The following is an 18,669-nucleotide window of genomic DNA, read 5'->3' on the forward strand; positions in this document are numbered from 1 at the left end:
GGTACCATATTGTTCGCGTTGAAGCTGCTCGGCCCAAGTTACCTACACGGAGTATACAAAGAGGACCAAACATCGAACATGGACTCAACCTTCAACTACTAGAGTGAGGGCCGTTGTGGTTTGAATAACTTTCATCCACATATCCTTTAAATCGCCGTATCCTTTATATTTTCACACAGACTATGTGATTTGGGTACCTTATGTGCTGACTGTCATTATTTGATTGCTTTTATCTGACTTTAACTTTAACATAGACTAGGTAATGTGTGAATTGTGTATCTTACGTGCTGACTTTATTTGATTGCTTGTTTTCAGTATTTGCAAACCGAAGGGGGGGACAATTCCTGTGTGTCCTGTAGGCCGGTCCCAAGCCCGGATAAATGCAGACAGTTGCAGCAGGAAGGGCATCCAGCGTAAATTGTACCAAACATATATGAGTGTTCATCAAACGAATTCCATAATGGATAGGTCGTGGCCCGGGCTAAATACACCCACCCCGGCACTGTTAATCTGAAAGGCGTAGGTAGAAATTCAGATAATGTAGGTCGAAGACAAAAAAAGAGGAAGAAAGCGGCTTAGTCGGCAGAAGAAGAGGCATGCACAGAGCCTACAACTGTGTGAAGGGACTTTGAATGTTGGGACTATGACAGGAAAAGTTCAGGAGTTAGTTGACATGATGATTAGGAGAAAGGTTGATGTATTGTGCATCCAAGAGAGCAAGTGAAAAGGGAATAAGGCTAGAATCAGGTGGTGGAAGTTGAGAGATGAAGAATGTTGTGTGGCCTTTTGAAAAAAGGTGAGACAGGCTCTAGATGGACAGGAAGAGCTCCCGGAAGACTGGAATACTACTGCCAAGGTACTCAGAGAGGCAGGCAGGAGAGTACTTGGGGTGCTTTCTGGTAGGAAAGGAGAGAAGGAGACTTGGTGGTGGAACCCCAAAATACAGAAAGTTATCCAAGGAAAGAGATTAGCAAAGAATAAGTGGGACATGGAGTGGACTGAGGAGAGGCGGAAGAAATACATTGAGATGCGACGTAGGGCAAAGGTAGAGGTGGCAAAGGCTAAACAAGAGGCATATGAAGACATGTACACCAGGTTGGACACGAAGGAAGGAGAAAAGGATCTCTACAGGTTGTCCAGACAGAGGGATAGAGATGGGAAGGATGTGCAGAAAGTCAAGGTGATTAATGATACCGATGGAAATATGTTGACTGATGTGAGTAGTGTGCTCAGTAGATGGAAAGAGTACTTTGACAAGTTAAAAAATAAGGAATTTGGAGAGAAGGTAGAGTAGAAGAGGCAAGCGTGAATGACTACGAAGTGGGAATGATTAGTAAGGGGAGGTTAGAAAGACACTGAACAGAATGAAAAATGGAAAGACAGTCGGTCCGGATGACATACCAGTGGAGGTATGGAAACAATTTGGAGAGGTGGCTGTGTAATTTTTGACCAACTCATTCAATAGAATACAAGCGGAGAGAAGATGCCAGAAGAATGGAAACTAAAGAGGAATAAAGATGATGAGCCACACAATGTGGTGGAGGCGAGACTCAGGAGTTAGTATGGTTTCATTGCCTAGAAAGCGTACCACAGATGCTTTATTGCATTATTTGCCCCTTATTTACATGGATGTTACTAAAAGGAGATGGCAAGCAAAACAGTTGGAAACAAAGTGTACTTGTTTGTTCATGTGAGTGTGCATGTGTGTGGAAGATTGCTGAGTGCTGAGGCAACAGTTCTAACAGTTCTGATGATTAGATGTTTTTGTTCTTGCAATCTCCTGCAAGGCGGCCACGTTATCTAGAGCAGAGCAAAGCATTTCTTTACTGGAAGCAGATGTATGATGATTATATTCACAATTATTCCGACAATGCACAAGTCCTGTGTGGCGTAGAAACATGTTAGAATAGTACAGGACATGTATGAGGGCAGCATAACAGCGGTGAGATGTGCCGTAGGTGTGTCAGAAGAATTTAAAGTGGTGGTGGGACTGCATCAGTGATCCGCACTGGGCCCCTTCCTGTTTGCGATAGTAATGGATAGACTGATAGATTAGGTTAGAATGGAATCCCCTTGGACTATGAAGTTCACAGATGATATTGTGATCTGCAGTGAAAGCAGGGAGCAGCCGGAGGAACACTTTGAAAGAAGGGGGCACGCACTGGAAAGGAGAGGAATGAAGATTACCCAAAGTAAAACAGAATATATGTGCATGAGTGCAGAGTAGGAAGAGTGAAGTTCCAGGGAGAAGAGCTAGCGTGGGTGGACGACTTCAAATACTTGGGGTCAACAATACAGAGCAATGGAGAGTGTGGTAAGGAAGTGAAGAAACGGGTCCAAGTGGGTGGACCAGTTGGCGGACTGTGTCTGGTGTTCTACGTGACAGAAGAGTCTATTGAGTGCTTATAAAACAGTTGTTACTTTGGCCATGATGTATGGATTAGAGACGGTGGCACTGAAGAAAAAACAGGAAGCAGAACTGGAGTGAACAGGTTGGATAGGTTTAGAAATGAGCTCATGAGAGGGACAGCCAAAGTTGGATGTTTTGGAGACAAGGTTAGCGAGAGCATACTTAGAGGGTTTGGACATGTTCAGAGGTGAGAGAGTGAGTATGTTGGTAGAAGGGTGCTGAGGATGGAGCTGCCAGGCAAAAGAGCGAAAGGAAGATCAAAGAAAAGATTGATGATGTTGTGAGGGAGGAGATGAGGACAGTGGGTGTTGGAGAGGAAGTTGCACGAGATAGGCTTAGATGGAAAAAGATGACATGCTGTAGCGACCCCTAACGGGACCAGCTGAAAGGAAAAGAAGAAGAAGCATATCAAAAGAGCATTGAAAGCAAAACAAGAGACAACAAGAACAAGAAATATGAGATAACATTATGTACAATTAATCCATTTAATCCAACACCCACTAAAAGGACTTAACCCCGTCAACACAATTGCTAAACTCGACAGCTTGTGCCATATTGTCGCATGCTTTTGAAATATTTCAAACCAACCTTTGCTTGCCGAAAAGCCTTGTCCTCGAGGGGGTGAATCCCTCACTGCGGCTTAAGGTTCATCGTCACAAATTTCACTTTCTTGTCAAAAGTTATTGATGCAGTTATACGGATGTTTACCGCATCATTCTTTATGTAGCGTGCCACTGACTCATTCACGCCATAACGGCGCCACAAAAGCGTGACTTCTGCTGTCTTTGATCATATCCCAAAGTTTTACTTTTTCGCTGCTCCATCTGTTTCCTCTTCTTCAGTCATTGGGCCCTTTTTCTATAATCCGAGAAAGCAAACGATGCTCCCTCCTCTTCCTCAGTAACCGGGCCGACTTTATGCAGTCTGCTGTCAACAAAGCGAATGCAGTTCCCATTTTGAACAATCCTCTCATGCTTGGGTGTTTCGGGGGCAGCTTTAAGATCAAACACAGTGCTTTGGTGACATTTAGAACTTGAGAGTTTGTCACACACATACTGTTGTGAGGTTGTCCAAGAAATGCCAAGGTGAAAAGTTAGCAGAGAGTTGTTGGCACACTGGAGGACTTGTGAAAGTGTGGAGTCTCAGATGAACAGGCTGTCAGGAGGCTTGGAATCAGATTGGTTCTTTTGGACCTCCTTGACCACCTGCTCAATCTCTCATGTAGGAGCTCCAATAAAACATGGGCGGAATAATGCATTTGGTTTCTGCTGAACTGGAGAGGGGTGAGTGGATATTGGAGAGAGACTCTGCTTTGGTCTTATGATAACCAGGACAGAATGAGACACTGAAGTTGAACTGGCTCAGAAATAGTGCCCAGTGAGCTTGTCGGGGGGTTGAGCCATTGAGCTGAATGAAACTAAGCGAGGCTGTCGCGGTCAGTCCAAATGATGAAGGGTTGTTTACTCCCCTCCAGCTAGTGCCCACATTATAGCCAGCAAGTCACAGTAACCAACATTATTTCCTTCCACAGGGGATAGCTGATGGGGGACGGGGGGACATAGTGTATTTTCTGGGTCGAGGGGTCCCACTGCAAGAGGACAGCACCTTTCACATCGCCCTGGAGAAATTTTGTCCTACTCTTCATTGGAGAATTGTTTCAACGCCACCATATTGGAGGTTTTCTGACATGCACTGTCACTGACGTTGAAGGTCACACCATAACATTTTCATTGGGTTTAAATCAAAACTTTGACTTGGCCACTCCACAACCATTTTTTTTTTCTTTGAGCCATTCAGAGTTTGACTTGCTGTTGTGTTTCGGATCGCTGTCCTACAGCACGATCCAAGGGGGCTTGAGTTTGAGGGCATAAACTGATGCCCTGATGTTCTCCCTCAGGATTTTCTGGTACACAGCAGAATTCATTGTTCCGTCAAGCACAGTAGTTGTCCTGTTCGTGAGGAACAAAAGGAGCCCCAAGCCATCACACTGCCACCCCCATGCTTCACAGTTGGGATAATGTTCTTTATATCAAATGCTGTGCCATTTTTACACCAGATGTAACAGGCCGCACACCTTCCAAAAAGTTAAATTTTTCACTCTCCAGTCCACAGAATGTTTCTCCAAAAGTCTCGAGGATCATCAATATATTTTTGGGCAAATGTGAGATGAGCCTTTGTATTCTTTGCTGACAAGTGGGGTTTTCGCCTGGGAACTCAGCCATGGATGCCATTTTTGGCCATTGTCTTTCTTATAGTAGAGTCATGAACACTGTCCTTAACTGACCCCAGCAGGGCCACAGATTTTTAGATGTTGTACGAGGTTCTTTTGTGATCTCCTGGATGAGTCATCATTTGCCTCTTTTTTGTTAGCCATCCACTCCTGGGAAGGTTTGCCATTGTTCCCAGTGTTCTCCATTTGTGGACAATAGCTCTGACAGTGGTTCGTTGGAGCCCCAAAGCCTTGGAAATGGCTTTGTAACCTTTTCCTGACTGATGGATTTCAATTTCTATTCAATTTATATTCCATTTTTTTCTTGAATTTATTTGTATCATGGCATGATGTAGTGGTTCTTGATATTTTATAGCCTACTTCACATTCTATGACAGATTCTTTTTAAGTGATTTTGTGATTAAACAAGTGCTTAGTGGGTTTTAACAAGGAGGGGCTATTGGTTTCTTTGTGCCTTAATAAATGTAATTGTAATTTGAAAACTGCTTTTTGTATTTCCTTGGATTGTCTCCGAGTGATGTTAAAATTGTGTTGAAGATTTGAAACCCTTGTGTATGAGAGACCTGCAAAAAAAATAAAACAAAAAATGAGTCAGGAGGGGTTTGCTATTTCGTCACGGGACTGTATTTCTGCTTATAACACAAAAGATGTTGACTGCATCACAATAGTGTCCAGCAGTGTCACATTCCTCTCTTGGAGTTGTAGCGCATATGCATCATATTGTTTTAAGCACCATCATGTTATGGCTTGGCACACAAAACATTTTGTCATTTTAGCAGGTTTGTGTGAAAGTTTTTTTTTTTTTTTTTTTTTTTTTTTTTTGCAATACTGTAGTCTATCAATGTCATTTTTCCATGTTTTTTCTAGTTTCACATGTAAATGTAGCTTCTGGCTTTTAAAAGTGTATTTTTAATACTGAATTCCCATTTATGTATTTATTCACCATTTTTCTCTTATACAAGTGATCAGATTGTTTTGTTGTAATTGTTTCAGAAGAGTGAGAACAGATCCATTTCATTTCACAATAATTTTATTTTACAATTAGGCTTGTGATTCGGCCCCTGAAGATGAGCTGCTTTTTGGTCAGGATTAATCAGTCTCTTGTCTATAGTGTGTGTGTGTGTGTGTGTGTGGGTGTGCATGCGTGTGTGTGTGTGTGTGTGTGTGTTTGTCAAAGTTATTTCACTGTGACTAAATAAGAAGAGGTATGTAACATTCCCTGAAATATTTCAAATACCAACACTGGGTAACTCCCTGTCCCCCCTCTTTTACAGCTGTGAACTGAATTTCTTTTCTCTGTTATTTTCACTATCAGGTGAATGGAAGGAACCTGTTGTCTGTAGATTACGATCGCACCCTACGAACAGAGAAGATTTATGATGACCACCGGAAGTTCCTCCTGAAAATCATCTATGACACTCAGGGGCATCCGACGCTGTGGGTTCCAAGCAGCAAGCTCCTTGCTGTTAACCTGACATACTCGAGGTAAGTATCTATATAGTGAGAATTTATCACACTAATTTGGTCAGGGTTGTTATGTAATTCAATTTAAGTGTCAAATCACATATTATTAAACACTTTACATATGGGGCACATATAAAAATCCAGTTATTAAACTTTGAAAAAAATCCAACAGATCCCCACTAAGGTGTTCTGCGCTGAATCGATCGTATTTAAAAGGCACTTTTTGTAAAAATGTGCATCGATACCAAATGATGACAAAGACTGCAGTTCATTAGGAATTTGACAATTACTAACTTCAATTTGATAGTCTTCAAACACTGCTTCCTCATCACTGTGCCATGGCACATTAGCATGGCATGAAAGATTTATCAGATGAACCGTAGAAAATTACTGTTTAATTTTACATGATTATTTCAATGTATCATATGTTTGTTTGCTTTTTGTTGTATTGCTATTGACTGTTCTTTTTTGGGAGATTATTTCCCTTTGGTTGTGGGTTCTGGAATATGTGTGTCCTAATAGTGATCAGGTGGGATCTGCTGATCAACTGGGTTGACTTGATTGCCACCAGGGGATTGACTAGAGTAGTAACCAGAGGTGATTCAATCAGCAGATAGTTGCAGTACAATATTCCAATTCTTCCCTTTCCAAATTGGCTAGCTACTTGTTTCCCAACTGTTGGTTCCAATATTTCTTGATGGAAGAGAGAAACTGTTTCTGTTCCTATTTAGATTACATCGTGACTCATTTGTTAAATTGGGCTGAACATTTGAAAACCATTTGTGAAATTTTTGACTGTTTCCGTCCTGCCTCCTTTACCCTCAATCTTGCAAATTGTGACTTGGGGAAGGCTATGGTTACCAATTTGGGCAAACGTGGGAGAAGATCAGGTTTATCCTGTGACACCAAAAGGAGAAGCCATCGTTGATTTCCTGCGCCCCGAATTATATGTGAATTGCTTTGATTCTTAGTGATAGCTAGATATTACAGAGCATTCTGTAAAAAAAATATATATATATCTCATGTGGTCGCTCCACTCATGAGCTTGGCAAGCCCTAAAATTCCCTTTGTGAGGGCCAAGGAATGCCAAGTGGCATTTAAACTTGTTAAAGCTTTCCTCTGCAGCAGTCCTGTGCTATCTGCCCAAAGTTTTGGGGATCCCTTTAAGACAGTGGCTTTCAAACTTTAAATATAATATAGGGTATGGAAGGTCCTCAATGCACCTTTTTGCTAATATTATACAGTTTTTTTATGCAGAATTTGAATCTGAAATCCGTTATGAAGGAAACCTTTTTATTTTTTATTTTTCTATTATCGGCAATAATGATCGCACATTGCTGGATTTACCAGAAAAAGAAACGGAGTGGAAAGAGCCAAGTAGGGGCATGACGTCACACGTTGGGCTCCACCTCATGGCGCCATTGGACCACAATGCAAGAACAAGGATGGCTTTCCCGGTACTTCGACCGATGAACATAAATCTGAAGGGTCCCAAGAAGATGGTGAAGAATACGAGCTTTATAAAGGCATTAAAGGTTATCAATTTGAGCCACTTAGACAGCACACACGTTTGAATGCAGACAAAATAGCAATAAAATACAAATGTAAATGGGGTGGATGATTCTGTTTACTGGACTGATATGGTTCTTTGAGCTGTAGAAGTTTGTGAATGTGAACAGATTTGTATTTCTTATAATTTTTATTATATCCACAGGTGTGCATGTAAATGCTGCATACCTACACAAACAACAGGAGAGATTTTGCTGCCATGAGATACAATATATTCACCAGAAAGCTTGTTGAAGGGTGTCCAGGTTCAGCGGATGATCCAAGTTTGTGTTTATTCTCTTTAGCAACAGGTGTCGGAACAGGCTGTATGGTTGGCACTAGTCCAGATTTTAACATTTAAAACCCATGTCAGGCATGGGTCCACCAGAAAAAAAGTCTGGGGTGAAATGTTCACTGCATATTACAGACTGCTGACTGGGTTTGATAAATTAGTCCTCTTCGTTTACACAAACCTTACCCACTTACTTATGTGGCTTGGGTCTGGAAAACAATGTAAACTGCGACCAGAATAACTCCAATTGCTACAAAACTGAACCACACACCTCTTCACCATTTTTACGGATTGCTTTTAGCATATAGTCAATGAGGAATTCTTGAAACGAATGAGTTTTTCTTCGGGGTAAACAAGCGAGGCTCCAGGGTAATGCTCGTCCCACAACAGCAGGTCTCCTACCTGTGATGTCAGAGGTCAGCCACACGAAAGGAAGCTTTTATTAGGTACGAGAAACTAGGTCAAAGTTTGCGGACTTTAATTTATCAACACATATTTTTTGTTAAAAACATCAAACAAGATGTCCATTTTACGTTACCGTTGAATGTATATTTTTGTCTAGGTAAGCTCATTTGCGTTTGAAATTAGACATTCCATACGCTTTAAGTTACACCCAGCAGATAGACGATGTATGTTTGATTTTTACGTGGGGAGGTGTTACGACCATGTTTGGTTGTTTGATGTTGTATTGTTCATTACTGTTGTTTTTGGGGGGATTGTTCCCCTATGGTGGTTTAGATGTGGGGGCAGAGTTGTATCTATCCTGATTGTAAACAGGTGGGACCTGCTGATTGGCTGCATTGACTTGATTGACTCCAGGGGATTGGCCAGATGAAGGACCAGACGTTTCTTGAACCAGTAGATGGTTGCAGTTCCTGATCTTCCCCTTCTAATTTGACCGCCCACCAGTTTTGTAACTGTTGGTTCCATTATCTATTGGTAGGAGGGAGAAGCCTTTTTTGGTAATTCACTTTTTTCACCTGTTTTGGGTTTGGAGTAAGGTAAGAGTATCTTTCGGTTTTCGCCTTTGCTTTGAGAACAGACAGATATGATTGTTCAGTTTTGTTTTGTTTGCTATTTGCATATTCCTCCCTCTGAATATGAATAAACATTGTAAAGTGTGTGACTTGGTGGCCATGGCCTTACTTGGGAGTTTGAAGACAAGAAGAATCAGAATAGCCTATGTACTGGGTTTACCCAAGACCTGTATTGTAACATTTTCTGTGATTTTATTTTTTATTTTATTTTTTTTTTTTTGTGGTATGTGGTAAGATTGTGCTAATCAAAAATACAGTATGAACCTTGACTCAAAAGGTTGGAAACAGACTAAATGTACAACCTAATGTCCATTTTAGTTGAATTTGAAGTGAAATTTAAAAAAAAAAATCATCGTCATCTAACTGGTGTGTTTTTCTGTGCGCATCCAGTACAGGACAGATAACTGGACTGCAAAGGGGTCCAACCACAGAGAAGTGGGAGTATGACAGTCAAGGAAGAATCATTTCCAGAGCATTTGCTGATGGAAAGACATGGAGCTACACTTATTTAGATAAGGTAAAGGAATACTACCGATTGTATATAGTTACTATACAAAAGATTTTCACATATTCATTCTTGTCTTTGAGTGATTGTTTGGAAACCATTGTCCATCCATTTTCATAACGCTTATCCTCACTAGAGTCATGAGTGAGCCGGAGCCAATCCCAGCATATTGTAGACAAGAGGCAGGGTACACCTTGAACTGGTTGACACCCAATTGCAAGGGACATATAATCAACTATACACACTTACACAATTTTCAAATAACCTGCCATGCATTTTTTGGGATGTGGGAGGAAATCGGAGTACCAGGAGAAAACCATCGCAGGCAAAGGGAGAACATGCAAACGACACACTGGCAAGGGCAGGGAAGAATCCAGGTCATCAGAACTGTGAGGCAGATGTGATAACCAATCGTACAATGTGGCACATGGACAGCATTGTATTATATTAAAATGATCACTGACTGAATGTAAAATATGAAAAATGAAACAATAAATCATCATCCACGCCGTCTAATCAGCTTTCATAGTCCGACATTGCTGACGTTGGTGACCTTTATGGTGAATTGCCGTACAAAATGAGGAGGAGTTGAGGATTCAGGACTGTTGGAGGCGATGAGAGCTTCATGTAGTGTGATGCGTGAACCCACATAGCCCCTTCAGCAACCTTCACTACAGTGTTGGTCGCGAGGAGAACTTGAAAAGGGCCCAGCCAGCACTGATGCATTCAGGTTTTTCGACAGAAGTTCTTCATCAGCACGAACTCACCAGGTTTATTGTCATGCAAGGGTCCATCTGCCAGCCTTGGTAGTGCTGCATGAACTCGTTTCCTGACATCAGAAAGCAGGTTAGTCAAAAATTATCAATTCTTGGTCATGTTGTCCTCACAAAGGTGTGTCACCACCGGCAAGCCTGGAGGATGCAGTCCAACATTCGGAGGGCCTACAAACAGCAACTTAAACGGGGACAGATTGTGCTTCGGACACACACACATCCTCGTAAACATCAAGATAATTGACAGACACTTGATCCAATTTAATTTTGTGTCCTACAACATTTACTCAATTTAGCTTTTAGAATCCCATTTTCTTTTTCTACTGCACCGCCGGTCTGGGTATGGTAACTACAATGTGTTTTGAGGTCAAATTGTTGTCTATCCAATGGATGGATGGATGGATGGATGGTTTGTAAAAAAAACCTTGTCCCCCTTCAGGAGCTCAAAGGCTGTGGCAATAAGGGGGAAGACGGTACCTGTTCTTTACAGTAATGCTGTTCAGCCCTTGATAGTCTATACAGGGCTGCAGGGTCTTATCCTTGTTTTTCACAAAAAAGAACCCTGCCCCTGCTGGTGACAATCAGGGCCGGATGAGTCTGGCAGCCAGTGACTCCCCCACATATTCTTTCATGGATTGATGTTCTGGAACTGAAAGAGGAAAAAAAGCCTCCCATGAGGGGGTTAGAAACCGGACAGTAACTCAGTTGCAGTCATAAGTTCTGTGCGGAGGAAGCAATTTGGCCTTCCATTTAGAGAATTCTTTCTTCAGGTCATGGTAACAAGAGAGCACTATAGACTAGTCTGGATCATCAAGCGAGGTCAAAGGGTTTTCCTGAGCAGATAAGAAACAGACGGCTAAAGTGTGGCGTGAGTTTGCAGGATTCTGTTTAGAGTGGGAGGCCACAAGAGGAAAGCCAAATGGGCTGATTCACCTTGTACTCAGGTGTAGGGGAACAACAAAGGTCTATGAGCCATTTATTCTTTTTCGCCGATCGGACTAAGGCTGACCTGACATCCTTCCACACAGATTATATCCTCTTCAGATGATTTCTCACTGCAGGAACCGGCGCTGCATGCTCCTGTTCCTTAAATAACAGGGGTTCAAAACCATAGCAGGACATGAAAGGAGACATACTGTACCAGTAGGGAAATTCTGGAATTTGTATTTGGAAAATAAATTGAGAGTAACACTGATAGTGTTACCTTCAGAAGGAGGCAGAAAGGTGATGAAATCTAAAGCGCTGTGGAAGCATTGGGGGCCCGGGATAGGTCTGAGGTGCAGCAGGCCACCTAAAGGCACATGTGAAACCTTCTCCCAGGCACAGCCAGAGCAGGCTTTGACAAATTCCTGTCTTTGACCCAGCTGGGCCACCATAAATGTGTTGAATAAATTGTATTGTGGGTGATGCTGGGGTGACGTGAGCTTGTAGTTATGAGCCCACTGAAGGACATCAGGACAGGTGGAATTGTGTTGAATTTGACCATTTGAAAGCCTGGTTTTGTAGTCAGGGTGAGTCCTTTGTGGGTGATTGACTATTTGTTCCATTTTCCAAAAAGCAGCACTGATGAAGCAGGTAGAAGGGAGGGCTGTCTCATGTTCTGCAGGGCTAGAGGGGGGTGAATATATGTGGGACAGAGTATTAGGTTTAGTCTTGCGAGATCCAGGCTGGAAGAAGAAGATGAAAATGAATCTGCTAAGGAAAAGGTCCAGCAAGGTTGTAAGGGGTGAAGGCATTTGGCAGAACAGAGGTAGGAAAGGTTTTTGTGATCAGTTCTGATGATAAAAGGTACTTAAATCCCCTCCAGCCAGTGCCTCTACTCTTTCAATCCCTAAACGGTGGCTACCAGCTCTTGGTTGCCAACATCATAATTATTTTCGGCATATGAGCGCTGGGGAGTAGAGAAATCATAAGGTCTTTTGGTGAACACTCAAGAAACTTTTCAAGAACTCAGGAGAGGTCCAGGTGTGTGATAGATGGTGATTGGTTTCCAGGAGGTTCAAGGACAGGAGGGACAAGTGCTTCCAGTCTATGGCAGGATTATCCATCCATCCATTATCTACCGCTTTTCCGGGTTGGTCGCTGGGCAAGTAACTTCAGCAGGGATACCCAGACTTCCCTTTTCCCAGCCACTTCTTCCAGCTCTTCCGGATGGATCCCAAGCTGTTCCCAAGCCAGACATAGTCTCTCCAGGAGGCATCTGAATCACATGCCCCAGCCACCTAATCTGGCTCCTCTCAATGCGGAGTAGCGGCTCGACACTGAGCCCCTCGCGGCTGACCGAGCTTTTGTCACCCTGTCTCTAAGGGAGAACACCGACACTCTGCATAGGAAACTCATTTCAGCCGCTTGTATCCGGGATCTTGTTCTTTCGTTCATGACCCACAGCTCATGCCTATAGGTGAGGGTAGGAATGTAGATCGACTGGTAAATTGAGAGCTTCGCCTTTCGACTTAGCTCCCTCTTTACCACAACGGACCGATACAAAGTCCGCATCATTGCAGACGGTGCCCCGATCCATCTGTCGATCTCCCGCTACATTCTTCCCTCACTTGTGAACAAGACCCCAGGATACTTGAACTCCTCCTCTTGGGGAAGGATCTCATCCCCGACCTAGAGAGGGTGCCACCACCCTTTTCCGACTGAGGACCATAGTCTCTGATTTGGAGCTGTTGATACTCATCCCAGCCGCTACACACTCAACTGCGAATCGCTCCAGTGAGAGCTGGAAATCACTGGTTGATGAAGCCAACGAAACAATATCATCCACAAAGAGCAGAGATGCGATGCTGAGGCCACCAAACTGGACACCGTCTATGCCTCAGCTGCACCGAGAAATTCTGTCCATAAAAGTTCTGAACAAAATTGGTGACAAAGGGCAGCCTTGGCGGAGTCCAACTCTCACCGGAAACGAGTCCGACTTATTGCCGGCAATGCGGACCAAACCCTGACAGCGGTCATACAGGGACCGAACAGCTCGTATCAGGGGATTTGGTACCCCATACTCCCAAAGAACCCCCCACAGGACTCCCCGAGGGACACGGTCGAATGCCTTCTCCAAGTCCACAAAACACACGTAAACGGGTTGGGCGAACTCCTATGCACCCTCAAGGATCCTGCCAAGGGTGTAGAGCTGGTCCACTGTTCCATGGCCAGGACGAAAACCACATTGCTCCTCCTGAATCTGAGACTCCACTTCCCAATGGACCCTCCTCTCCAGTACCCCTGAGTAGACCTTACCAGGGAGTGTGATCCCTCTAGCGTTAGAACACACCCTGCGATCACCCTTCTTGAAAAGGCGGGCCACCACCCCAGTCTGCCAATCTAGAGGCACTGTCCCCGATGTCCATGCAATGTTGCAGAGGCGTGTCAACCAGGACACCCCCACAACCTCTAGACCCTTTCGGAAGTCCGGGCGAATCTCATCCACCCCCGGGGCTCTGCCACCAAGGAGCTTTTTAACCACCTCGGTGACCTCAACCCCAGATAGAAGAGCCCACCTCAGAGCACACAGCTCCTCGTGGGAAGGCATGTTGATGGAATTGAAGAGGTCTTCGAAGTATTCTCCCCACCGACTCACACCATTACGAGTTGAGGTCAGCATTACCCCATCTCCACTATACTCAGTGTTGACGGTGCACTGCTTCCGCCTCCTGAGACGACGGACGGTGGACCAGAATTTCTTCGAAGCCGTCCTGTAGTCATTCTCCTTGGCCTCACCAAACTCCTCCCACACCTAGGTATTTGCCTCAGCGACCACCGAAGCTGCATTCCGCTTGGCCAGCCAATAAATATCAGCTGCCTCGGGAGTCCCACAGGCCAGAAATGCCCGATACGACTCCTTCTTCAGCTTGACAGCATTCCTCACAGTTGGTGTCCACCAACGTGTTCGTGGGTTGCCGCCACGATAGGCACCGACCACCTTATGGCTACAGCTCCGTGGAGGCGTGGAACATCGCCCACTCGGATTCAATGTCCCCCGCCTCCTCTGGGACGTGAGCAAAGTTCTTTCGGAGGTGGGAGTTGAAAATCCTTCTGACAGGGGAATCTGTGCCAACCGTTCCCAGCAGACCCTCACAATTTATTTGGGCCTGCCACATCGTACTGGCATCTTCCCCCATAATCGGAGCCAACTCACCACCAGGTGGTGATCAGTGGACAGCTCCGCCGTCCCTTCACCCGAGTGTTAAAGACATGCGGTTGCAAGTCTGATGACACGACCACAAAGTCGATAATCGAATTGCGCCCTAGGGTGTCCTGGTGCCAAGTAGACATGTGAACACCCTTATTGCTTAACATTGTGTTTATTATAGACAATCCGTGATGAGCACAGAAGTCCAGTAACAGAACACCACTTGAGTTCTGATCGGGGGGGCGATCTTCCCAATCACGCCCTTCCAGGTCTCATTGTCCTTGCCCACGTGGGCATTCAAGTTCCCCAGAAGAATGACGGAGTCCCCAGAGGGGGCGCTCTCCTGCACTCCTTCTAAGGACTCCAAAAAGGGTGGGTACTCTGCACTGCTGTTTGGTGCATGAGCACAAACAACAGTTAGGACCCATCCCCCAACCTGCAGGCGGAGGAATTCTACCCTCTCATCCACTGGGGTAAACCCCAACGTACAGGCCCCGAGCCAGGGGGCAATAAGTATACACACACCTGCTTGGCGCCTCTCCCCGTGGGCAACTCCAGAGAGGAACAGAGTCCAACCCCCTCTCAAGAGGAGTGGTGCCAGAGCCCAAGTGGTGCGTAGAGGCGAATCCAACTATATCTATTCAGAAGTTCTCGACCTCACGCACCAACTTGGGCTCCTTCCCTGCCAAAGAGGTGACATTCCATGTCCCTAGAGCAAGTTTCTGTCGCCGGGAATCGGATCGCCAAGGTCCCCGCCTTTGGCCACCGCCCAGCTCACATTGCACCCGACCCCTATGGCCCCTCACTCAGGTGGTGAGCCCATAAAAAAGGGGACCCATGTTACCCTTTCGTGCTGTCCACCAGGCGCTCGCCTTCAAGCCCCACCTCCAGGCCTGGCTCCAGAGTAGGGCCCCAGTGACCCGCGTCCGGGCAAGGGAAACCAAAATCAAATGTTTGTGTTATCGTAGGGGTTTTGGAGTCGTACTTTGTCTGGTCCCTCACCTAGGACCTGTTTGCCATGGGTGACCCTACCAGGGGCATGAAGCCCCAGAAAACTTAGCTCCTAGGATCATCGAGACACACAAACCCCTCCACCACGATAAGGTGACGGCTCGAGGAAGGGTGGCAGGATTATGTTTTTTAAATCATTGAATTCTGAGGACTAATGGGGTCTCAGGTAATGGGATAACAACAGCATAAATGTTCTCATGGTTATTTCTGGAAATAAGTAACGTGAACGGGACAGTTTTGCGGGTGACGCGTCAAATGACTCGGCCATCTAGGGGTCTGATTTTTATGTTACATGGAAGTTGTTGGAGAGGGATTTGGAGCGGATTCGCTATTCCTTCATCAGTCAAATTATTTTTGGCTGTTATGATCACAAAGCACGGGACTGGACCCAATTGCAGGACTCAGGGGTGAGAGCATAATATTAAGGGTGGTTTTATTCCAGATTAAGGTTGAACACAAATCAACATTCTGAATTAGGCGGAAGCACAAAAACGCTAGGCTACAGGCAAGATCCGATGACGCAAACTTGGAAACATGAGCAAAACGTAATTAAACTAAATTGTCACAGGCTTGCTGTGACAAAGGAATACTCTACACAAAAGTTGGGAACTTATGCATAATAGCGGAGTATCACAAAATTCAGTAATGCAAACGCAACGAAAGGGCAAATACCGATGACACATTCAACGATTAAATGCCTGGTCTAATTAGCATCAAATACGGAGCAGCTGTGGGACAGCTGTCAGAGCCAGTACCGCCCAGGGCAGTGGCTTGGCCAAGCCCCTGACAGTTGGCACTGGAAACAATGACTACTATCATGGGTGTGTCATGAGCAGAGCCTTGAAGGGAAGTGGGAATGGGAGCTCATAGAAATGGAGGTTTGGCTCACTATGGCACCCTGGGTTCACAGTGAGCCTGGTCTTTTTGTTTTAATGAAATGAAGTCAAGTGTTTGACCGTAATAAATGCACAGCCGCTGGATGACACAACCCTGATGATCCAGGTCTAGTTTTAACGATTTGCATGGGATCATCGGGTCTAGTGGGGGATGGACGAAGGGGAAGTCGGTTGGGCAAACGTCGGGTGAGATGTTGCCACCACGGTGTTCACTGTGGGAGTGATCTTACGCGCTCAAAACCCCTTATCTTGTTCTTCTTTCACAAGAATTCTGAAGTCAAAGGAATATACAGCAACAGAACTAGCACATAGAATGAGTGTAAAGAGGCAACCGCTGGATTCTGTGCCCTGAACGCGGTGATCAAATATTTTTATCAGTTCAGCAGAACTGAATGATTGAATTGTGCCATAACGTGATGGACTATATGGCTCCTTTGTGGAGGTTAGTGACAAAGGTGACATTTCATCCGGTGGGATAACCATACGGTTGGAGGTTGAAAACTGATGAGCAATTGAATAAAAACGGCCAACATGCACCTAGGTCCCTGGAGGAGGATTTGGGTGGAGGGACATAAAGTTCTTTGTACGACATTTGGGGTGGCTAAGAGGCTCCGGGCTTGGAATGTGTAGTTATGGTAAGGTCGAATTACATTTTAGAAGAAAGGACGGAGACTTGTTGGGTGAGGAAGTATAAAAATTCCATGATTTGACTCGTTCCTTGTTGATGTTTGTGGGCATCTTCGAAAGGTTAGCGCATGTCAAAGTGCCCCCAGAGCTACTGGGTCCATGGCTGCCCAGAGTTTTCAGGCGGAGGGTGAGAGGTTGTGATGAACAAGAAATGTAAATGGTCCTTCATGTGTTTTGGCGGACCACTGCAGGCTTGGCGACTAACAGGGAGAGAACACTGAGGACAAGTGACACAGAGGTCAGAAAGGAGATGAGGAATTGAGATATTGTCATATTCTGGCAAGAGTTTCTGCGATCTGGTACTGGAAGGGGGGGGGGCAACATGGTGCAAGGCTCCCCCCTGGCTCCAACCATGGTACTACAGGATGGCTCATGACAGCACAACTGTCAAGTTGATGGATATTAAACACAAACATGCATTTGCCTGAGCTAAATAGCTAATGTCAGCTGCCGAGTAATGTCCCAAAGAGTTACAATCAACAGTAATGCAAGGTCAGACAATCCAGCATGGTTTTTTGCATGGAGTTGTGTGTGTGTGTGACTCCAACCGGGCACCAAATATTAAGATGTAGAAGATGTGCTGGTCAACTAATGAAATATTAATAGTCCACATGTAATTACAGATGGTAGTGAGCTTTTAAAGTTTACCTCTAATATTGAGGTTTGATTACTATCCTTTTATAATTAGAAACTACTATAGCAGTCTGTCATAATGTGTAAATAGCATTTATAGCTAATAGAGTGTGTCTGTGTATGATACATACACTCATGCAATTTACAATACACAAACACACACACATTACTGTATATACATCCATCCATCTATTTTTTGAGATGGTTATCCTCACAAGGGTCACGGGAGTGCTGGAGCCTATCCCAGCCGTCAACAGACAGGAGGTGGGTTACACCGTGAACTGGTTTCCAGCCAATCGCAGGGCACACCCTGCTAAAAAAAATTTCTGTCGAAAATTTCTAAAGAATTTCTATAGAAACATTTGATAGAAATGTTATAGAACTTTAGGACCCAAGTTCTGTAGAAATTCTAAAGAAACATTTTATATAAATGCGGTAGAACTTTATGACCCAAGTTCTATAGAACTGTTCTAAAGAAATTGTTCTATAAAACTGAATAGAACTGAAACTCTAAAGAACTGTTCTAAATAACAGAAACATTGCTTGTACAGTGTATTCGTTAATTGCATTGTGACATTCCCACATACAATCAACGTTGCCTTAGAACATAGAAACAACATTGCCATGCTACATGGAAATTGAGCCATTAAAAAATTCTAGATTGAAACCTTTATTATGCAGTGTGAAACCAGACTGTTTTTCAATCAAACTACAGACAATTCCAAACAACTGGGTTATTCAGCCAACAGTAATACATGTTTAACATTTAGAACATATAACGTTTTGCTTAAATTATGTTACAAACAAAATAAAATATAATATTCCACTATGTGAACTTTAACTATGTGTCTCTTATTTACTGTCCATCCTGGTTCCTCCCGTCCTGTTTCCTGCCACTACATCTGTCAGGAAAATATTTTGGGCATGACGTGCCCGCACTTCCTACATCACTCAGGGTCCCCTTATGGTTTCTCAAGACACATTCTGAGTTAAAATTAAGAGACTTGGTTATTATTACGCCTGGCAAACATGAGAACTATCAGTTAGGAAT

General features: G+C 44.3%; 1 protein-coding gene across 8 annotated transcripts in view; it reads left to right on the forward strand.

The window, feature by feature from the left end:
- The window catches only part of tenm3 (teneurin transmembrane protein 3), a 338,666-nt gene that overhangs the window by 272,777 nt on the left and 47,220 nt on the right, over nucleotides 1-18,669 (forward strand). For all 8 annotated transcript variants that reach the window (XM_061830594.1, XM_061830598.1, XM_061830595.1 and 5 more), the window contains 2 exons: nucleotides 5,956-6,125; nucleotides 9,372-9,498. In XM_061830594.1, the coding sequence (XP_061686578.1) occupies nucleotides 5,956-6,125; nucleotides 9,372-9,498 (297 nt within the window). The remainder of the gene's footprint in view (nucleotides 1-5,955; nucleotides 6,126-9,371; nucleotides 9,499-18,669) is intronic.

This window comes from Syngnathoides biaculeatus, chromosome 9, assembly GCF_019802595.1.
Source record: "Syngnathoides biaculeatus isolate LvHL_M chromosome 9, ASM1980259v1, whole genome shotgun sequence".
Lineage (NCBI taxonomy): Eukaryota > Metazoa > Chordata > Actinopteri > Syngnathiformes > Syngnathidae > Syngnathoides > Syngnathoides biaculeatus.